The sequence below is a fragment of the Helicoverpa armigera genome, chromosome 16 (assembly GCF_030705265.1).
Source record: "Helicoverpa armigera isolate CAAS_96S chromosome 16, ASM3070526v1, whole genome shotgun sequence".
NCBI lineage: Eukaryota > Metazoa > Arthropoda > Insecta > Lepidoptera > Noctuidae > Helicoverpa > Helicoverpa armigera.
Window position 1 is genome coordinate 5,416,881 of NC_087135.1, and position 23,849 is coordinate 5,440,729.

The 23,849-nt window shown below is 36.9% G+C and overlaps 4 protein-coding genes and 1 pseudogene across 4 annotated transcripts; all 5 read left to right on the forward strand.

Annotated features, from left to right (window-relative positions):
* Nucleotides 1–2,610: 2,610 nt before the first annotated feature.
* On the forward strand, nucleotides 2,611–4,410 carry LOC110384513 (brachyurin). The gene is made up of 5 exons (XM_021345819.3): nucleotides 2,611–2,865; nucleotides 3,117–3,381; nucleotides 3,545–3,643; nucleotides 3,778–3,974; nucleotides 4,257–4,410. The coding sequence occupies exons 1-5, from the start codon at nucleotides 2,650–2,652 to the stop codon at nucleotides 4,356–4,358; spliced, it is 879 nt and encodes a 292-aa protein (XP_021201494.3). The 5' UTR covers nucleotides 2,611–2,649; the 3' UTR covers nucleotides 4,359–4,410.
* Nucleotides 4,411–5,997: 1,587 nt separating this feature from the next.
* Nucleotides 5,998–7,763, forward strand: LOC110384510 (brachyurin). The gene is made up of 5 exons (XM_021345818.3): nucleotides 5,998–6,247; nucleotides 6,499–6,763; nucleotides 6,911–7,009; nucleotides 7,163–7,359; nucleotides 7,610–7,763. The coding sequence occupies exons 1-5, from the start codon at nucleotides 6,032–6,034 to the stop codon at nucleotides 7,709–7,711; spliced, it is 879 nt and encodes a 292-aa protein (XP_021201493.3). The 5' UTR covers nucleotides 5,998–6,031; the 3' UTR covers nucleotides 7,712–7,763.
* Nucleotides 7,764–8,799: 1,036 nt separating this feature from the next.
* LOC110384514 (brachyurin) lies at nucleotides 8,800–11,730 on the forward strand. Its single transcript, XM_021345820.3, has 5 exons — nucleotides 8,800–9,026; nucleotides 9,376–9,643; nucleotides 10,006–10,104; nucleotides 10,529–10,719; nucleotides 11,551–11,730. The coding sequence occupies exons 1-5, from the start codon at nucleotides 8,826–8,828 to the stop codon at nucleotides 11,650–11,652; spliced, it is 861 nt and encodes a 286-aa protein (XP_021201495.3). The 5' UTR covers nucleotides 8,800–8,825; the 3' UTR covers nucleotides 11,653–11,730.
* Nucleotides 11,731–12,958: 1,228 nt separating this feature from the next.
* Nucleotides 12,959–15,086, forward strand: LOC110384512 (collagenase-like; annotated as a pseudogene).
* Nucleotides 15,087–17,995: 2,909 nt separating this feature from the next.
* On the forward strand, nucleotides 17,996–23,703 carry LOC110384518 (UDP-glucosyltransferase 2). Its single transcript, XM_021345825.3, has 4 exons — nucleotides 17,996–19,078; nucleotides 19,636–19,855; nucleotides 21,054–21,270; nucleotides 23,272–23,703. Exons 1-4 carry the CDS (start codon nucleotides 18,251–18,253, stop codon nucleotides 23,585–23,587), a joined length of 1,581 nt encoding a protein of 526 aa, XP_021201500.3. The 5' UTR covers nucleotides 17,996–18,250; the 3' UTR covers nucleotides 23,588–23,703.
* The last annotated feature ends 146 nt before the right edge of the window (nucleotides 23,704–23,849 follow it).

The following is a 23,849-nucleotide window of genomic DNA, read 5'->3' on the forward strand; positions in this document are numbered from 1 at the left end:
GTTAAAATCTTGTAAAGATATTGTTAGTATATTTTCTACTTAACATTGAAAGAAAGTTTAAACCAATCTTCTTCAAAAACTACTAAAATGGTAGCAGTATCTGAATTCATATTTAAATTAAGCGTAGGTATACCTAAACGATATATAAACGTTCAAATTATATCATGATTAAAATATATATTTTTTAATTACAGTACCCCCCTTGCTGGACGAATATAATTACAGATGAAGTCTCCATGGGTCTCGAGAGGAAGTGTCGGGTGCTACGTCCTCCGCTAGGGCGGATTACACAACGCCGCCGCGCCGCAGCCCGCGCTCGCCTTCGCACCACTTTGTATTATCTCCTACAAGATTTTTCCTTTGTAAAAACAAACCAGTGTAACCTCCCCCTTTTTTAAATTCCTGCATCCGTTAATTTTACGCGATAACATTAGCTAAAGAAAAACAGAAAATCGCTCCTAACTTTAAACATAGCTTTAAATCGTTTAAGCTTAACTTAACTACAGTAAATGGCTAAAAGTTTTAAAGATCTTGTTCCTTTAATTCTCAGGTATTACGGGGATTAATGTGGAGTTTTTTTTCTTTTAAACTGCGAGAGTTATTTAAGATAGCTTTTAAGACTATGTAACAGAAAGTTTTAAGACTGCGCTGAACTTTCAGATAAACTTATTATGAGGGTTAACAAATCGTAATTAAATCTATTTAATGTCTGATCTAGTCTCTTAAAAGGTTAAAATAGTGTACATAGAAATATCAATAAATATTTACTATTCATCATATCAAGTAAAAGCAGTTTGCAAACGATTACACAACGACAAATCCAATTTCAAACCCATTCAACAGCAACACTGCAGCGAGCTTATTACAAAAATCCACGAGTATAAATCACGCGTTCGAAGAAATCTCGAACACAAAGTTCCAAATTGAAACGCAACTTTCCGCGTATTCACGTCTAAAGACTAAAAACTGAGTTACTAGTTCAGTATAGGTGTTGCAGTTAGCATAAGCCACTGAGAGGACTTCCTCGTGAGTCATTCGCAACCCCACCCTTCACGCTCGCCTTAGATGCCTTCGTGACCCACTTCCAAGTTCACACTTACACTTCACATTTCTATTCACATGATTATTCGCGCGGAAAACTGCAGCTTTTAGAAAAACATTGGTAGCTCGCAATTGGGTTGTGACACATTTCATCCGCTTACATTTGTGATGTTATTTTACTGCCTTCGTTTTATTGTTTTCTTTCTATCGACGATGATGTCGCTTTAGAAGAGTAATTTTATCAAACATACTGCATTTAAGTTTTGCAATTGAGCCACATTCACGTCACATAATTCAGTTTAAAAACACAAAAGAAGTAAATAAGAAGCCAGAAGAAGTATCAGAAAATTAGGCTCCTAATCTAGGCCTGAAAATACAACTTACACGGTTGCATAATTTTTTCCATTCTAAAATGCAATTCTCTGCTATCTAAATATGCATTACAGTGAGTCAGAGCCTCGCCATTATTATACTAATACAATTATGGAACATAATCAGCTGCACCAGAGGCCGCTTCCGCCCTCCGAGTTAAAACTTTAATCCTATCTGTATTCACAGGCTGCGAACTCCGACTACACCGCAACACTCTAATGAACCCTCTTTGATTTTCATCTCTTTATGAACACGTGCACTAGCGGACCACGATTTTATTGATAAAGTTCTTGATATCCGTTAATTGAAATTAATATGCCTGTTTCATTGGTCTAGTGGTCGTGAGACGTTTCTGAGCGCGATGTCGTAACTTCGATTTCATTGGTTTGTTGATTTTGTGACAAACGGATGGAAGGTTTGGAGTGAACATGGTCAAATACATAAACCTTACTGTTGATGTGCTTAACAAAGATATTAATTTTAGAATATAAATTATGTCAAACCTCAGCATCTAATGAGCAAATCAACAGATAGACAGATTTATTGAAGTCTACCGTATCAGACATTATTGCTGACAGAAAACTATGTACAGTATTAAATGGTAATCAAAATATCCTGTTGTACCTACACAGTACAAAATTATTATACTTCTTAAGCCAGTGCAATTAAATAAATCAATAATTTCTTATGACAGACCATTGGTCATATCTAGAACTTATCAACTTAGCATTAATATTAACACGATACCTTCTACAAATTGTATACCTAAAGTTATGCAAATATTTTTGTATGTTTGTCATTCATGAACGTTTTAGTGCAATTTTGCAATGAAATACAAAAAATTGGCTCGAAATGATGGTGTGGAACAGTTATAAATTTTTAAGTCTTTATTCGTTGTTTGGTCCCTGGCTGGTCAACCATTTACATTATATTTATTTACCATACAGGAAAATAAGAATGTTGTTTTCATTTTGTTTAAGCATAAACTAAACCTTCAGAATCGCTGTCACTCCTCACCGATCCTCTCAAAATACATATAGTAGCAACTAATGGTAGCTGGTAGCAATAATACTGGACAAAAGTTTTGAAAACGATTTACCTAAATCAAAGATTAAACGTCATAATCATCGCAGATTTAGATTGGACATTATTAAATGGAAGATAAGGTATTCATTTTACTATAAATAATGGGTCCAAATCTGATTGAAGCACTTGTTAGTCTCGACAATATCAAACATGAAGCTGTTCCTTGGAGTGTGCTTGGCTTTGGCCGTCGCCGTATCGGCAGTGGAGATCGCCACTCCTGACGCCGACAGCCCTGTCTTCGGCTACCACGCCAAGTTTGGTATTGCTGAGGCTGCAAGGATCAAGAGCGCGGAAGAAGTTCAGAGCTTCAACGGCCAGAGGATCGTTGGAGGATCCATCACCAACATTGCCAATGTCCCATACCAGGTATTGAACGTCGATTTTTTCTAAGCGGTTCAGTACTAGACTAAAGTTTGACGTAGAAGTAGAGCCAAGTTCAAATTTTGAGGAAATAACCAGTCTGATAATTTATGCTAAGTGCAGGATACAACCCAGTATATATTTTTAATGAATGTTTTCTACTTCAAGTCTGTGTAACTCGTCTTAAATGATGGCCCCACCTTCACCAATGTGCCTGATTGTCGAACCCACCGCATAATATTTTTTCTTTTAAACAGGCTGGTCTTGTGATCACCATCTTCATCTTCCAATCCGTGTGTGGTGCTTCCCTCATCTCCCACAACCGCCTGGTGACTGCTGCTCACTGCAAGTCAGATGGTGTCTTGACCGCTAACTCCTTCACCGTTGTTCTTGGCTCCAACACCCTGTTCTTCGGCGGTACTCGTATCAACACCAACGATGTCGTCATGCACCCCAACTGGAACCCCAATACTGCTGCTAATGACATCGCTGTCTTGCGCATCAGCTCCGTCAGCTTCAGCAGTGAGTATTTATGAACTTATTAATATCAACAACAATAATTCATGAAATAATTGCATATATATAATTTCTATTTCTGCTTACTTATAACATAAAAAACGTCACTTATAAAAGTCATTTCAATTTAGAAAATGTTATGTTGTTATTAACTTCTTCATATTTCTAGACGTGATCCAGCCCATCGCTCTTCCCAGTGGAGACGAACTCAACAACCTCTTCGTCGGCGCCAACGCTCTTGCCTCCGGATTTGGCCGCACCAGCGACAGTAAGTTATCAATTCTTGTGCCTATCGTACAACTTAAATCAATGTGACTCACACTGATATCCAATCAAATAAATAAAAACACAAAAATATAGAGACAGCCTTTCAGAAAATAAAGCTAATGTTTACTTCTTCAGGTGGCAGCATCGGTACCAACCAACAGCTGAGCTCTGTGACCATCCCCGTGATCACCAACGCTCAATGCGCTGCCGTATACGGCTCAGGGTTCGTGCACGCTTCCAACATCTGCACCAGCGGCGCCGGCGGCAAGGGTACTTGCAACGGTGACTCCGGTGGCCCTCTCGCTGTTGACAGCAACAACAGGAAGATCTTGGTAAGATATTCTTTGAAAATGAACATTACTTTTAATTTTTTTAAGAATGAATTTCTTAATCTGCACCAAAACCAGAAGAACAAGCGATAGTTTTCTGTGAATGCAATTAAGCAGTTAAGAGAATATAATATAACAACCATTATGGTCTCTTCCAAAAACGAGGAACTGCTAGGCTTGAGTATCACTACAAAAGATTGAGTATCACTTATTTAAAATAGCGCAATTTTAAATAAGTGACCAGTAGTGTTAGTATCTTTTGTAATATTTCTCAATTCCTTACAGATCGGTGTTACCTCATACGGTGCTCAAGCTGGTTGCGCCGCTGGTTTCCCTGCTGCCTTCGCCAGGGTCACCTCCTTCGTCAGCTGGGTCCAGTCCCAATAATCTCCTCCCCTCTCAAACTTATAATGCGTTAATTACATTTATTATACTTCAACATGATGTACTTTCATTATAACCAACACCAACAGAACACTGTATATAAATCTATATTTCATGGCCTTATCAGCGGTATTTTATTATTAAACTTTCCCTTACACATACAACCGTACTTTCACAGAAAAATTAGAAAATCTTACCGAAATATGCTGCACTTGCTCATAAACCTCCAAATGTAACACCTGTGGAAAATAAAAACAGCAAAACATTCATAAGCCTATTTATTTCTTCAATTTCCGTCCCTGCCCCTGTGCAAATGCTTGTGCCCGCTTATACAATGTCCTGCGCAGCTAGCTGATCTCCTTGAATGAAAACAGCAGCTATGGCTGAGAATTGGCTAGAACTATCGTCTGTATAGTTGGCTTCAGTTATGCCATGTTATGACGATGAACTGGGCTATAAACTATTTCTTATGTATACCTACTCATACACTACTTATGTAAACTATTTCTTGTGTATGAGTATATAAAAGATAAATCTGTGTAACAGCTTCGTTACTCGTTAGTTGTTACAGTGCTCCTGACCTTATGTTGGTTCCTACCAACAGCTAGAAGGTTTGGAGTATAGTAAACCTATCTATGTGTTGCTTTATTTATCAGAGTTGAGATTTAACAAAAAATACCCACTCAATACTCCATTGGGTATTACTCCAGTATTAATACTTTATTAAATAGTATCGATCAATAGTCAGGTTTATTGAAATCAACCCCCAGTACGTAACATTATTGCTGGAAGGAAACCAAAATTAAATCATGGCTTAGTTCAGCAATGCTCATAATCATAAGGTGCAATGCTTGGCGCTAGGTCCATGGAAGACCATCTTGTCATTGAGTAACTGGTTTGAAGAGGTCAGATACTCAGACGCTTCATGTAGAACACTGGTTTTCAGCTTTATCCGGTTAGACTGGAAGCTTAGTTACGAAAAGACTAGAAGCTTAGTTACGAAAAGACTAGAAGCTAGAGGCCGATGATGATGTGGAAACCAAGAGCTATGTAAAATATAAAAATAGGTACTTATAATTTTCCATAAGAATATCCTGTAGTACCCTTATAACAAAAAGTTGTTACATTTCTGCAGCAATTCAGTAAAATAAATCGGTAATTACTTATTTTGAAATGCTCATAATTGGTCATAGCCAGATCTTATCGACAAAGGATTAATTTTAACACGACATCCTCAACTAATTGGATAAACACAATCTGCGTCATGACAATGTCAAAATAGATATATGAGCAAACAAATATTTTCGTCTGTTTGTCATTCCGAATGCGTCGGCGCATAGGTATTTTGGTATTTCAGCGACTCTTTAAAGAATTGACCAATGCAATACTACATATCATGGTTTCACAACTGTGCCGTTACTTGAAAAGAAAAACTTTCATTTTGTTTAATTTACAATATAAACCTGAAGTAGGTACAATGCTAGCCAGAGTAATAATTATGTTTAGCTATAAACCCACGTTTTGAAAACGATTACCTAAATCAAAGATTAAAATCGCTTTGTCATTATCATTTCAGATTTAGATTAGACATTAAATAGAAGATAAGGTATTAATTCTACTATAAATAATGGGTCCAAATCTGATTGAAGCACTTGTTAGTCTCGACAATATCAAACATGAAGCTGTTCCTTGGAGTGTGCTTGGCTTTGGCCGTCGCCGTATCGGCAGTGGAGATCGCCACTCCTGACGCCGACAGCCCTGTCTTCGGCTACCACGCCAAGTTTGGTATTGCTGAGGCTGCAAGGATCAAGAGCACGGAGGAAGTTCAGAGCTTCAACGGCCAGAGGATCGTTGGAGGATCCATCACCAACATTGCCACCGTCCCATACCAGGTATTGATTGACACATCTGTCTATTAAGCGGTTCAGTACCTGACCTAAGTTTACAAAGATTTTAAGGCAATAGCCAGGTTGATTTATGCTCAGCGCAAGATAGTAAACGACCAAATACTTTCTTTATGAATGTTTTGCACTGCAAGTCTACTTGACTTCTCATAAAATATAAGACACCTTAACCAATGTGCCTATATATCGAACCCGTATAATATATTTTTATGCATACTATTTACTTTTTCGTTTCACAGGCTGGTCTTGTGATCACCATCTTCATCTTCCAATCTGTGTGCGGTGCTTCCCTCATCTCCCACAACCGCCTGGTGACTGCTGCTCACTGCAAATTCGATGGTGTCTTGAACGCTAGCTCCTTCACCGTTGTGCTCGGCTCCAACACCCTGTTCTTCGGCGGTACTCGTATCAACACCAATGACGTCGTCATGCACCCCAACTGGAATCCTGCTACCGTTGCCAATGACATCGCTGTCATTCGCATCAGTTCCGTTAGCTTCAACAGTAAGTGTTTTAAATATTTACCAAAACGTACAGACAAGTATAACTAAATATGTACTACTTAACAATATTAGTGTTTGATAACCTTTTTAGTGATACATAACTTCAATTTAGTACGCTTTTGTTTCATTCATGTTTTCATCATTCTAGATGTGATCCAGCCCATCGCTCTTCCCAGTGGAGACGAACTCAACAACCTCTTCGTCGGCGCCAACGCTCTTGCCTCCGGATTTGGCCGCACAAGCGACAGTAAGTTATCAAATATTGTTTCTAGCGTACTACGCATGAGTCCATAACTGATTCCCAATCAAAAAAAAATTGGTAGCAAATATGGTTTTAACAAATTTATAAAGTTCGTTAGATTTAACCTTTGGAAAACTAAACCAATTTTAACTTCTTTAGGTGGAAGCATTGGCACCAACCAACAGTTGAGCTCTGTGACCATCCCTGTGATCACCAACGCTCAATGCGCTGCCGTGTACGGCCCCGCCTTTGTGCACGCCTCCAACATCTGCACCAGCGGCGCCGGCGGCAAGGGTACTTGCAACGGTGACTCCGGTGGCCCTCTCGCTGTCGACAGCAACAACAGGAAGATCTTGGTAAGATTTTTTTTGGGAATGAAGATCCGTTGAATCTACAGTAAAAGAAAGGATTTCTTTGGAATATATTCCATGATCTGCAAGAAAACGGTTAAAGAAATGATAGTTTTCTATAACCACAGTTAGCAGTCACAAGGCATTCATTAAATACATACCAAAAAGAAGGCAGAGCTGAGTATCAAAGCGAATAACCAAATTTCAAATAACCAGTACTTGCATGTATTATAATATTTCTGTTGTATCCTTACAGATCGGTGTTACTTCATACGGTGCTGCTGACGGTTGCGCCGCCGGTTTCCCTGCTGCCTTCGCCAGGGTCACCTCCTTCGTCAGCTGGGTCCAGTCCCAATAATCTCCTCCTCTCTTAAACTTATAATGCTTAAATTAAATTTATTTTACTTCAACATGATTTTATTTTCATTAAACACCTTTTTTCGTTTTTCAATTTGAATACAATTTCAGCAGTGGTTTTTGGCACATCACATTGATTCTAGGTACAAACATAAATATTTCTGTTGACATAAAATTATACCCATACAAAAATATTACTCGAATACCGCCTTGCCCGGTCAAAATCCTAAAATACTGTATTAAGTGGTTGTGCAAGCGCCTGTGGAAAAAGTAATAGCAAAACCCTCATAGGAAAATAACGGAGTTATGTAAAACAATCACAGTTTATTTCGATGCTCGCTATATTGATATGTATTTTTGCGATATATCCAAATAACCATAATCGAAAATTATTATTCTTTCTTGAGAGTTTATTTCGAGACCGAGAGTAGGTTATTTCGAGACCCTGTTTCCTCGTTTCAGAAACGATCAATGTTAAGGAGCCTAGAACTTAGTCTTCCAGGAAGACCTTATTGAGTTTCTCTTACGTTTGAACGACATCTTTTATTATTGAGATTCTACGAATTTAAATAGATTTGGTAACTCAAACATATCCTTCTTTTACCTCATGATTGTTATCAAGAAGACATGCATTTAAATGATTATCACCTATAAAACAGATTTAGTTAATCAAAAAGTATCAATATCTCCATACCTTGTCTGTATCGCTTTTAAACTAGGGGATTATTAGGTCGGTTTTCCCAGGTTGTTATCTAGCGTACATGCATCGTCTCGAGCGATGAAGATATGAGCGTGTACGCGCGACAGATTTTCAAACCACGTGACGAGATTTTTTATAGCTTAAATCGCTTATAAGGGTCAAGTAATGTATGTAGATATTATTGGAAGAATGAAACAAAAGCTATCTTGACGTCAAATGAACATTATATCAGTTCACTAACATATAATATCCAGTAGCATGTAATGGCATAATATGACACGCATGAATTATAACCAATTTATAATTATCAGTCAGATATAATACTCCTAGATTAATATTTACGATGCCCGATGAATGATAAGATTTAAAAGACGTTATATATAAGTTGAAACTTATTACGACGTTAGCTGTCAAAATGTTTCTGTTTACTGGAGTGGTATGTTTGGCCTTGGCTGTAACGGCCCAATCAACTGCAATCGACAAGGATGCTATCACTTCGCCTGTGTACGACTACCATAGAAGAATCGGTATTCCTGAAGCTGAAAGAATACGAAAAAATGAAATATCAAAAATTGCTGGAGGGTTTATAAACGATGTAACAGAAACCCCATATCAGGTCAGTACTAATATTTTTTATTTACCATAATTTTAGAACATGACCTGTTTCAATGCCGAAGTAATAAGCCCATGACCAATGAAACATTATTTAATTTAAACGTTCTGTTACCGCACTTCTATTTACAATTTATTTTACATGAAAAATGCCTGATTATCATCTGGAGAGCAGATTTTCCAACTTCCCCAACTTGTTGTGTTCCATCTTAGATAATAATTATATTTTTTGAGTGCACTGTAGGTGCAATGCAATAACCAGGCCTATAGAGGTAGCCTTTGAAAGAACGTCAAAAAAAATAAAGAAGTTTTCTCCCAATGTTGTTTCTTCTTCATGACAAATATTTTTTCAGGTTGGCATCGTTGTTCAAATCATGTCATTCTTCACGTCAGTATGCGGGGGTTCCCTCATATCTTCCACTCGTGTGGTGACTGCGGCTCACTGCAGGGACGATGGCGTGTTCAGCGCTCAGTTCTTCACCATAGTCTTGGGGTCCAATACACTATTCAGTGGGGGAGTTCGTATTGTGACTGATGACGTTGTGGTCCATCCGAACTGGCAAGCAATCACCATTTCTAATGACATCGCAGTTGTGCGAATTGAACCCGTTACATTTACTGGTAAGCTCTCTCTGAGAGGAACTGTCTATTTATTTTCTTTTGTTATATCTACACAGTGGAAGTACATTTACATGCTATCTTCAAATTAAGTCTTAATAAGATAAACTTCTATTTTTACACCATGTCGGTAATAAAGAAAGGGGTTAAAATGATAAAAGATAAAAAGTCATAAAGACTAATACTTTGATAAAGTTACAGACGGATGTCCGAGTAATGCTTAAACGGCTAATTCAATCGAGATCCTTTTCATGGAAATCGTTTTCAACAGGCATTTCGTTGCTGTAATAACAATGCAAGCGTGGTCTTGAAATCGTACAAATGTTTGAAGTGTTGAATATATCCACTCATCTATTGCTTTTCAGAATCGATTCAGCCTATCAACCTCCCCATTGGCAGCGAGCTCTTGTACGACTACACTGACTGGACAGCTGTTGCTTCTGGCTTTGGCGTCATTGCTCCTGGTAGGCATATTTTTATCAAAAATAGTACTCTTAGTACGTAATTACCAAATCTTCTTAACAATCGCTCATTTATATTTTATTTTTGTTCATGTTGATTTTTATCTTAAACTTTTTCATAAATAACAACTTGACAAGTGGATGGGCTATCTAAATCGATATTTAATTGTGTAATTGAGTGGCACAAGTATACAAGTTTCTATAATGTTGCGTGACAAATGAGTGGTCACCGAATGTGCATCAACAAAATCAGAAAATACATTGTACATGAAAAGATCAGTAGCATTTATATCGTTAAAAATTTACAGCAAAAGATCCTCTATGAGGTAAAAAATAGATGTAACATACGTTTCTGAAATTAGTTGACCAGAACTACCTATATCTACAAGAAAATCATACAATAAATAAAAAAAAACATAATTTACAGGTTCACCGATTGAAAATGAACAGCCGATCAGATCGGTAATCTTGTCCGTCATTTCAAACCAGGAATGTAAGGCTACATTCGGCAGCTTTGTGCTTCCTTCCACTATTTGCACCAGCGGGGCGGGAGGAAAAGGAACTTGCTCGGGCGACTCTGGTGGACCTCTTGTCGTCCATAGTGCTAGAACCTACTTGGTAAGTTAACCGATAACGCCACTTAAGACAATCTCTAAATAAATTACCCTTTCCCGTCAACGGTGTTCGAGAGACTACGTGTGACTCCGAAAATGTCCTAATTATTAAAAAGGCTCTTCCAGCCTAAGGGAGATTTTCCCATTGTCACCTATCGCCGGCTTGCTTATCAATTATAATAATTCACCTTTGCCAATACATTTTAGTATTAAGCTAATTCTATGTCAATATTATAAAGAAGCAACCAATTAGATTAGATACAACGAGTAAGTAGTTTCTGGAACTATCAAAACGATTTCCAAAATTAATTAACTAATGGGATGCTACATTATCCTTTGTGCTATTAACAGGCAACATTTTACCAAAATGCACGAGACGCCGCGCCGCAGGCGTAAGCATGTAAAATATTGTTGTGGCCATTAAATTTAGTAATAAGATGATATTTTAATTAGGCATATGACGTTAACGAAAGCGTTATTGTCATAAGAATGAATGTTATTTATATTAATTAGATTCTATATTATTGAATATTAATTGAAGTTTGAACTTCCATTTGAATTAAAATGCATCAATTTTTAAATTGTCATTTTTGTAAATTGATGTCATATCACTCCGGCATAAATTGAAATATCTGAACGCGACCTTAGCGGGGTTTCGGATATCCTTTTACAAACTTCACAATTTTATTTGCTATTTATCGTCTTGATAGACAATACATAAATTACTATTACTTATTAATTTTTCCTGTTACAATCTTCAGTACTCAATTAAAATGTGATTAAGTGTAGCTAAGACGAGTATTGATTTTATCAGTAGATATTATTTTGTTTACAGATAGGTGTGACGTCTTTCGGCTCAAGTCGCGGGTGCAATATGGGCTACCCATCCGCCTACGCCAGAGTTACATCCTACGTCGACTGGATTCAATCTCAATAATATTAATTTACTAATTGTTTTTTTATGAGTAGTTATTTAGTTTTTAGTGAACTGTAAATAAACTCAGTATTGTTATGACGTCAACATTTTAAATGTTTTCCAATCGATCTTGTACACGTTACACTCGTCACACACGTTAAAATCCGGAGGATCACCATTTTCAATTCCAAAAATGAAGACGAAATAGTTTTTGCCGCAAAGCGCCAATTTACATCACAAATTCATTATAAACTCTTTGGGTACAATTGATAACACTACAAATGTAACACAATTCAATAAAGTACAAAGTTCAACCAATACATCGAATCGAAACAAGATAACTTTAGAGCTCGATGAACTAGAACAACAACTTAAACTTATTAGCCTACATAGTATAATATCAATGAAGCATACACTTACACGTAACAGTGTTACCTTGTATTTACACTTGATACCGTGAGCAGCCCCAAGCCTGTTGCCGTACATTATAAATGGCTCTAAAAGCGGTCGCCACAGAACCTGCACTTAGTGAAACGAGGTACTATCGTACGTGCCCCAATTAGCCAATATTTCTCTAATAGTTTCCATGAAGCATTAGGCATAATACGGCGGTCGTCCACATCCATTTAATCTGAAGATCTGCTGGGACTGGCTCCTTCGTCTTAGCTTTTAGATGATCAATATTGAGCTCCTGTCTTTTGGAAATTAGTGCGGTATCGATATATTTCTAATAGATATCGATATATAGGTACCTATATATGTTTATTTTAACCTTTTCATCTAACATTTATTCACAATATCAGCTCTATTTGGTTTGATGGCTTATACCGTTGCAGGATGACCACCAATACTGTGACTTGAGGTATCAAAGGTGGAAACCAATGAGGATTTATTTTGTATGAAACGTAAAAAATACATAATCATGGATCAATGCTTAATCTTACTCTTTTAATCTGGCTGGATATGTACACATTTATGACACTAATTAATTTCGTCGTAAGTAATTTCAGAAGATAAAAGGTATCTAAATATTTTATTATATAAACTGGTTTTATCTGAATTATTATCACGGAACAGAAAGCATACATGAATACTGCTTTACAAAAACGAGGTTTTTAACCACCCCTTGGTAAGTGGGGTCCCAAACTACACGAACAGTTGACGGAATCTGTTTAATTTGTTTTTATCTAGTTACCTAATTGTTTTACTCGTATAATAATCTTGCAACTACCTTATTTGATAAACGCCAAAAATTCGCCGATAAATAATTGATTAATTACCATTATCATAAATTCTAAGATATCACGAATGCCTTCTTAAACGTCAGTGGTATTCGGACAATCCCATTTTTAAAATAACAGTTGGTTTTAGCACATCATTATGAAAATTGCGTGTGCATTAATTTTGTTTTGTGTGGCTTTTGCTAAAGCAGCAGAGGTGCCAAATGGAATCGAAAATGGCGTTTATGATTACCACCGTAGAATTGGTATTCCTAAAGCGTTTAAGATTAAGAAGCTAGAAAGTGAAATGACTCCAGCCAGCAGCAGAATCATTGGTGGATCCTCTACGACTATTTTCTCCGTACCATATCAGGTAAATTGATTTAACTTTTATGAATTTCAACCAACCAGAACGGGTTATGAACTTCATCATTCCACGTGTGTTCATTTGATGATTACCAACAACGCAAAAATAATAGTGGTCTTTATTTCCATAGCAATGATTTGCAAAAGTAATTTCGTATATCTAGTGGGTTCTTTCAGTTTTTAATAAATTTCATCTACTTAACTTTCTGATATTTATTTACTTCTCATTAAACAGGCAGGTCTCATCCTAAGAATATCGATATTCAGTTCGGTATGCGGTGGTACCTTGATCTCGGACTCGAGAGTGCTGACGGCTGCCCATTGCTACAACGATGGTAACAGCATCGTCTCCTCCATACAAGTGATCCTGGGCTCCAGTATGCTGTTCTCTGGGGGAACCAGAATTGACACTAACGATATTGTCCTGTACCCTGGCTACAACCCTTGGATCGCTGCCAATGACATCGCTGTCATTCGTATTCCTAGGGTCAGTTTTTCATGTAAGTACTATTTCTACTTCATTGGACCTCTTTGGTCCTGAGTTTCTGTTCTGAATTTAAAAAGGTTTGCTACCAGCTTTTTTGTTCAATTTTCAATAATTACGTGCATGTTCGCAGTTTACATTTATCTATAACCATTTTTAATACAAAATCCAAAAGAAATCATAACTTGCTATTACAAAACCAATTCACTTTTCTCAACTATCTGGATCGTTAATCTATTCAAGTTTATAGAACCCGATCGTGCCTATTTCAATAAACATAATTTGTATTTATTTCCAGTGGCAATCCAACCAGTCATCTTGCCATCGGGTAGCGAGCTCAACTTGAATTACGCTGGCAACACTGCTACAGCCTCCGGCTATGGAATAACTAGAGACGGTTTGTGTTTTGTCAACTATAACTATCTCCTCATTTTACATGCGCCAATCAATATTGACATGGCTGTTCGATGTCACAGAAAATTATTCAAATTCGACATTTTTATTTGGTAACTGAATTACCTATATATTCGCTCGAATTATAATGACTAGTCTGTGATGTATTCCAATATGAGTAAAAGGGTAAACCCTGAATACAATGACCTTCTCCTGTGTATAACGAAGACAGTGGTGATGAGCAGAATTGTGTTGCTGGGGAGTTGTTTCACCACTTCTTCTTTCCAGCAAAACACAGAAAGTGGTGAAGGGCGGGCATTTGGCGGCTGTCTTTTGTAAATGTGACCTTTAAAAAGTGCTGATTTTCAGCCTAATAAATGACTCTTATCTCTATTCCAGGTGACAGCGTGGGCCTGCTTCAAACCATAAATTCAGTGAACCTGCAAGTGATCACCAATGCTGTGTGCGCAAATTCTTACGGCAACGTCATACAGAGTCACCACCTTTGCACCAGCGGCGCTGGACGAGTGGGGGTCTGCGGGGGAGACACTGGTGGCCCACTTGTCACCACTGTTAATGGCCGAAGGATATTGGTATGTATCACTTACATAAATCTATTCATTAATAACCTTGTAGACAAGGTTAGCCTAGAGGCTGATTGGCCACAAATCGTTAAGCAGAAAGATCAGTCAGAGTGCTCCCCATAGATTAATAATAATCTAGAAACTAATTACTTGAATTTTAGTCTACTACTTTTAGTCTACATTTACTTATTTTAACACAGCTAGTCCAAATGTGATGATATTAAAATTGTCCCCAATTTCCTTTCAGATTGGTGTGAGCTCCTTCACGGCGAACAGTGGATGTGAAGCTGGTTTGCCATCAGGCTTCTCAAGAGTCACTTCCTTTATCTCTTGGATCCATTCCATATAACTATACCGAAACCGATTGATGAAACTACGTCATTTTGATAAAGAAACACCTGAAATTGTTATCTTCTTTTTAATATTACCTAACCTATAAATCCTTTTTTATCTACGAGCAAAAATTTCGTATAAATTCAAAAATCTAAGTTTGAATGAATATCTTATAAATAACTAACAACAGACTAACAAAGATTTTATTCGTAAAGTATTATCAAAAAACGTAAACACAGATAGGATGTCGTTTAGCAAATCACTTCTCCCTCGTAACAAATACATCAATATCCCAAAACAGGCGAGCGAGCCATTTGAAAAATGAATGAAGTTATCATCCTGAGGAGGGAATAATTGAGAGTGGGCACAATCGAGATATGATTGATCTAACACCTCACGTTCCCATCAAATCGCTCTTCAAAGGGTAAATCTATATTTAAGTGGGCCGCGAACTTCCCACTTGTAATTACATTTTTATGTTGTCGAAGACCCGCGTTTCGTGCTAATGCCTCTTACAAATGCGAATATAATAGACTGGCTGCGGTTTCGACGCGGCTTCGCGAGATCTCTTTCAGGGTCCGCGCCCTTTCGTTTTGTATGGTTTACAATAATATTATATAATACGAGGCTCCATTTGTTAAATTAAATGGATGATGGAAAATTAGGGAAACTTTACAAGTACCCAGTCATTTACAAAACAGCGAGTTAGATTACAGTGATAATTATCTACCTACGTATGTGTCTTTTCAGCAATTCATTGCTCATGGATTCACCTAGGCGTTAAATGATTTGCATCATACAATTTTGGTCACATTAGGTATTACGATTACCTACAATTATTTTTATTTTTTTTCAGTTGGTCCCCTCGATCTTGGTCAGAACATCTTCCATTTTTTCTCCCAAAAGTTAGCGCCATCTATGACAGCATCATATATTCTAGTCTAGAAAAATGTAGGTATATCATAATCATAATTAGTGAACGTTTACACGAACATGCTTAACTAAGCAGAAGCTTGACGTAAGGTCTAGTAAAGCCAGGATAAGCAGGTTACAAGTAAATACTGCCTAAGTAATAGACCATAATTCCTCTTAATCCTACAGTCTAGAGGATTTTTTTTTCAAACAATTTATAGGGCTGACAATTGGTATTTACACCATAAAAGAAAATTACAAGGGTTGTTGTAATTTCAACATGTCACACGATATAGCAACGCATGTCGTAAGTAATAAAACTCAATTGTTTTATGGCATTTTTATTGTGCCTGTTTATGAATGAGAATAATATTAATGAATTACTCTTATGAAGAAGAATAATCCAGGCCTCCATAAAAATACTCGTAATGTATTGGTTACTAGATTTACATATTTTAATATTTCCCAGGAACATTTCAGTTAATTTGCTAAAATCGTCAGAATTGTGATAGCATTGTGGTAGCCCTGAGTGAATCCTTACGACGGTGTCTGGCCGATGGCGACATAACAATGTATCGAACAAACAATCCGACTGACATGCATTTGTATTTATTTGATGATCAATTTATAGCATTCAATTACTTCAAACGATGTTAATTGATTCAGTCCTAGTGCATATTACTTAAATCTCTAAAGAAGTGACGATCTGCAAAAGTTTTGCTAGTAGAATTTTGATACAGCGTGTTTCAATAAGATGGTGTTAATGAAATTTATAGGTACATAGTTAAATATTTAATTCTATATGGACTTTATATAGACTCCTCTTATTATCGTCTGACTATTATATAGTCAAATGCGTATTTAAATTTCGCTTTCGGAATGTATGCAAATATGAACGCAAATACCTACTATAAATTATTGATAAATAAATGGTGTCGCCTCTCACGGGTATTATTTGTGAGCACTTTGTTAGTATACGACATAACTTATGACGAAATATCTTTGTAGGTAGGTTTCGTAATACATAGTAAAGTAATAAGACAAAGGAAGGATTTGTGCAAAATTATCTCGAAATCACTTCATGAGTAAGATTCAATGTATCTTTAGCTTTTTCGTTTTTTGTAGGACCGTGTCCTAAAGTCTGAACTGAAAATTGAACCCTACCAAATGATATGAACTAATGAGCACCACAGAAGAAATTGAAAATCGAAGAAATCACTGCAAAATATTCTTGTGTTTTGGTACTGCATAGTAAATACATATCAGATTTTCCTACAAGAGGTTAATTTATATAATTCTGCGTCGTATTATAGTCACTAGTCGGTTGGGTCAGTGACCGCACTATACCGTTCGAAGCCTACTTTCTCCGTTTTCTTTACGTTCCGACAAACTTTGAGAAGACAACTTTTGTGACGACTATTTACGCTTTAGCAATTCATAGAATTATTTTCCGTTTATTAAAAAAGAAAACATTATCCAATGATTACTAAAATTAAACGGAGAATAACTATTAATTTTTTGTACAAAGCAACCAAGCTTTTGTTTTGTTCAAGGTCTATTTTTTGTTTAAACTTCTAGAATGAACATTTTGTGTTGTTTACCTAATCCGAGAATCCTGCCGGTATAATGGCGTCAACCAATCAAACAGACATAACTTCATCCGTGAGAGAACAACATACGACGAAGCGTTCTAATGTGTGTCCGTTTATTAAGCAGCTCCGAACAATGGCATTGTTTGTGATGCAACCTCGTAAGGTCGCGCTTGGCCGCCCCACAATAGTTTCCAGTCTACCGACCCCCAAACATATAAATAAGCATGACAGCTAACGTATCTACCCTAATAATATAGTTATACTGCTAACAAATATTATTAAGCAAAGCTATGTTATAAGAAAATCGATATCATTGCAACTACAGCTCCGCATTATGTCATAGTTGAACGATCATAACGAGCACGATACAATATTATGTATTGATAATGCCCCAACGACAATAACTCTGATAAACTATCACAATCTGTAAACATTATTGTACCGCAAGAATGCATACCAATCTGCATTTCATTATGCATTCATATTATCATACAGCAGTGCACAACACGACACAGCTGCAAGCGCACGCGCGCTCAAAACATGTAAATCGAGGTCATGATCAATGACTTGTGTGTGGTCACCGAATATTTTTATTTCTTACGAAACTACCGTGCCGTCAGCGGCATGCTTACCTCATAACATCTACCTATTATTAGTCAGCTACGTAAGCCGGCTTCCATTTACGCCCTAGTAACCAACAAACTGTGCGGCAACACGAACGCGTCCGCATCGAAAATGACAAAACACACGATTTTCATTTTCTACTTCATCGCGACCATATTCGCGACGGACAGTTACAAAATACTCGGCATCTTCCCGTCGCTGGATCGCAACAACTACCTCACATACCGCGGACTATTTCGAGAATTGGCGAATCGCAACCATGAAGTGACTCTCATCAGTCATTTTCAAATGCCTGATGCACCAGCTTCGTACAAAGACATCTTGCTAAGTGACGGCTTACATCAAGTGTATAAAGGATTATCGTTCGAGTCTGTGATAGTGAACGAAGTGTCGCGTGTGCCGTTCGAGACATTAGTGGCGACTAAAGCCGGTAACGATGACTGCAAGACTCTAATGAACAACCACCAAGTGTTGCACATGCTAAGGACGCGGCCTCGCTATGATGTAATATTAGTCGAGTCGTACAACAGCGACTGCGGCTTGGCACTGGCCGCAAACCTAAGTGCTCCATACATTGCTTTCAACCCACAACCTCTACAAGCGTGGCAGTATAACAGATTGGGTATTAATTACAATTCTGCGTATGTAAGTCAATCTGGCCTGCCCTACGGAAAGGAACCTTGGTATTTTGAGCGGTTAAAGAGTTACATTCTGTATCATCTTACAAACTGGGTATATTACGTGGGTTCACAAGTAACGGATCATGTGTACTTGTACAAGTACCTGGGCGATGAACTACCATCTTTAGAAAGTATTGCGTCGAACGCGAGTCTAGTGTTTGTAAACACGCATCAGTCAGTGTACGGCGGTGTTGCCAGACCTGATAATGTAATTGATATTGGCGGTATTCATGTGAGACCGCCGAAAATTATTCCAACGGTGAGTAATTTTGTCAATCTCTATGTAAATAGACGCTAGCGTTGTTTGCCATGTTTGTTTAGAATTCTAAATATGAGCATCACGTTTGCATTGTTTCGTACTGCTCGTAATGAGTGTATTGGGATCGCATCGTATCGACGTACCTATATCTACGAATAGAGGGATAACAACATTGGTTAATCATCTATAGAAAACAATGACAAGATTCACATAATTATATTAAGTACATAATGTACGGGTAGCTCAATCTAATAGTTAATACAATCGATATTTTTCTTTAGTGAGCACACAGTAGTGACGTCGTTCGATTGAGCCGTACGGCGCTTTTCGAGCTTCTCTAGCCAACTCAAACCTGAAACGCGAACTGAATACGTTTAAGTTCTTATTCTGCTTTTTCTTTAGATCTAAGTAAGCCAATTCAAATCTACTGGAACAAAACTAGGGCACTTGCATTTCAATTCTTATAATCTTTACATGAATTTGAGAAGTGAATTTTAGCAAATATTAAATGGAATGATAACACAATCGAGTCATCATTTAATGTTATCACTTTACAGGAAATAGAGAGATTTATTAACGAGGCCGAACACGGTGTAATATACGTGAACCTCGGTTCTACGGTAAAGGACTCCACGCTTCCCGGTGATAAATTAAACGAACTGTTATCAACGTTCGGTAAATTGCCTCTGAGGGTTCTGTGGAAATGGGACGGAGGCAATCTGCAACTGCCGAGAAACGTTATGACTATGAGATGGCTCCCACAATACGATATTTTGAGTAAGTATACGCATGTGTTTCGTAATATGCCTTGTCTACTCGCAACTTGACTGACAGAGGTTTGATTGAATTAGGATTGCAACTTAGAGGCCCTACTTTAACAAATTAAGACAATTAACATAAATAGGCAACAGTTCTCGGTGATATTACATAACGTTTTATTATCATACTTACAATTATTGTTATGAGGTAAAAACCATTTGTAGGTACCTTAAAAAAGAACTGTTAAGATAAAGAATTCTGCTGCTCAAAGTTCACGTTTGTTTGAGTAGTTGGTTTATTTTCTTTGCAAGACGATAAACCGGTTCGAGCATAAAGACTGTGTGAGGATTCAATTCCTAAATTGCCATTTAATATTTTGTCAACGGTGACCCCTATTATCTGTAAAGTTTAAGTTATGTAAATAATCGAAACACATTCGAGATAATATTATTACTGCGATGTTTAGTCGATTAATTTTCTCACGAATAATAAATATTTATATGCAAAAATGCAATGTAAACAACATGTTTATTTTACATGTTTATCGTAAACTTCTCGTGATCAAGGCCGATGCAATTGATAGTGACATTAAGGTTACTCAAAATGCCATTTTTGATATCAATCATTTCCGGATTTTTTTCCTATTAATCTAATAACAATGATTCATAAATATTTCATCTTTAGATGCAATCAGTAGTTCCGATTGCTATTAGTTTATTATAAAGAGCACGTGTTAGCAAAGGTCAATAAATCTTAAAAGAATCACAAGGTAAGACATATGTAATGTAATATAAAAGTAGTCTAGAGAACACCTGTGCAAGTATTACGAATAATAAATAAATAAGCAACATTTAATAAAAAGCAAATAATGTGTTACAACATCGATTAGATATAGAGGTAGTGGTAGATATCAGCACAGTTAATTCTTATCTCCTTACTATGAAGTTAAAGAAGATGTAGTATGGATATATTTAATTTTGTCACGGTACCCAAGGTGGAAGGGAAGGCTCGAGAAAGGGGAATATGAAGAACAAATAAAGATTCCACTCGCCTTTTAAACTTCGACTGACACAACCCCTTCTCTTAACTTATTTATTGGACCCCATATTTTTTCACAATATTCAGACAATCCTGCAACAGTAGTCCTAACTTCTCAACTACCTACCAGAAAAATACTAAATTTTGATATTATTTTCATTTCATATGTGTATTTCAGAACATGACAACGTGAAAGCGTTTATATCCCACGCTGGTATTCTGAGCACCATAGAAGCCATAGATGCTGGTGTTCCAATGGTCGCCATTCCTTTGTTTGGAGACCAGTACGGGAATGCAGCAGCCTTACAAGACGCTGGCGTGGCCGCTGTCGTACAATATCAAGATCTGAAGAAGGAATACCTTTTGGATGCCATCAATGATGTTTTGGATCCTGTGTAAGTGAAATTTGTATGGTTTGGTTAGTGTAATTATTTCGATGTGTTGTTCTTTACATAGCACTGTAACAAATAATATGCGAAAGTAATCTTATGACCTGCTATATCATGTGCTTAGTTTTATAAATACATTCGGGAATGGAAACACAATTTCCAAATAAAGCAGTAAAAGGAAAAAAACTGGTTGCAATGAATTTTTTAACAGAAAAACTGATTGGGATTTAGGTATCAAAAACTAGGACAACATTGTCGCTCTCAGTCTCACACCTTAAACCACACAATTTCAATGTAAACATTTAGTTAAGCTAGCAATAACCGGATTAACTAAGACCTTAAGGCTTTCTGAACAAGTCATACAAGTATGTAGCACTAGCACGTGTAACTAGTAATGCAAAACTTTAATGTCAAGGTGATGTCTGAAACCCTATACAAATCACTGACACAAACAAACAAATCGCATGGATAACATTACATTATTGAAAGTGGCTCGAAATTGGGTCAAGTTCGCAATGCACTGCTTGTTCTAAAGCTCTGAGACACAAAAAGTCGACCCTGTACTGTACGTACTAAGAATATCGAATTGTCACCATGATCTGAATCCTCGAATGATGGAGATAGAATAGTAAAAAGGAAATAATGCATTTTTGTAATGACAATGCGTCTAAAACTAAATGTCATTGTCTAATTTCGAAATCCTAGTCAAATCAATGCATCTTTAAGGTAGATATTTAATTCTTCAAGAACTTCTATAGTCATTAATCCATAAACAATACTGTTTACTGACAGAGATACCAGCAACAAAAAATCTCCCGTACCTAAGGCTACAACTATTTCGTCACGAACCTGGCAAAGTTCCAAATTCTGTGCTGTAATGGAGAATTATTATTTCAAGAAAAAATAAATATAGCCTAACGGTGGTGACCTTTGTATCAAAATAGTTCTGAGCCGATACCTATACCATGTAACATAAAAAGGAAAGGACAATGGGCAGATTGGTATACCCCACCAATAGCAATGTCATATATATCATTGGATAGGCCTTTTTATGTAGAACAACATTTACTATGACAGCTTTGCTGAAATGTTTGTCCATTCTGAGATATAGATCAAAAACTGTGCAAAAGTTAGAACTAAATAATCTATTGATAACTCAAGTTTTTAAAGGAAAATCTAAGTACTACCAAGTGTAAGTCTTGTAAGTGCTACCTGCTGTGCCCGTTATGGTCCATAATTGTTACTATTATGTAGCATTTCAACCTTTTATTGTATCAACTGGATTTTGGGCGTAATGAGAAACCGCACCAATAGCAAAGTCATATATATCGTTGGATAGGTCTTTTTAATTGGAACAATATTTACTATGACAGCTTTGTTCTATTGTTTGTCCGTTATAAAAGGTTGAAATGCTACATACCTAATAGTAACAATTATGGACCATAACGGGCACAGCAGGTAGCACTTACAAGACTTACACTTGGTAGTACTTAGATTTTCCTTTAAAAACTTGAGTTATCAATAGATTATTTAGTTCTAACTTTTGCACAGTTTTTGATCTATATCTCAGAATGGACAAACATTTCAACAAAGCTGTCATAGTAAATATTGTTCTACATAAAAAGACCTATCCAATGGTATATATGACATTCCTATTGGTGGGGTATACCAGGTCCCATACATTTGTGCCCATTGTCCTTTCTTCTTTCGCCTTAGGCTGATTATTGATTACCAACTTTTCCGTGTATTACCACAATCAATGACCTGAGACTTTCTAGGAATAAGCTCTATACTGGACAAATGCTGTTTCGCAACCAATATCACTTTCTATTTAATTCCTTGGAACAAATTAACAGAGCTCAAGATAAACGGTATGGTAGACATAACCTAATCTGTCCTCTTTCATAACAAACAGATAATGTACGTAATCATAGTAAATAGAATCACTATTTGAAAAGACATATCAGTTCAACCTATATTCAATTTTATCTTATCGCATGATTACAGATGGCAACAGCGTGCGAAGCTAGTATCAAGATTATGGCATGACCGTCCAATGTCACCTTCAGAGGCAGCAGTCTACTGGACAGAATACGTAGCCAGGTACCAAGGAGCACCGAACCTTCAGCCCGAAGCTGCGAAAGTACCCCTCTACCAACAGCTTCAGCTAGACGTCCTAGCATTCATTGGACTAGTACTATACATACTGAGTTACGTACTGTACAAGATTCTGTCAGTCCTCTGCTGTTGTTGTTGCCCAAGTGGTGCTCAAACAGAAGAGGTGGAAGAAAGAAGATCCTCAAAGAGAGTGAAATTTGAATAAACGCTTACATAATTTTGTCTGTAAAATGCAGCAGTACAATTTGATAACGCTTGACTGGTTTAATTAAGGTTTTCATTTCGTTATTTATTTTTGTTAATAAAAAATGCTTATCATAAGTTTGTTTTGTTTTCATCGCCATAAAATGTTATTTTGAAGTCAATTCCACAGTTTACACAATAGTTTTCCCGCTTCAGACAAAAATAGGAAGGTTACATCAGCAGTATTTTCAGTTACAACCGCTATCGATGTAAAAATACCATCC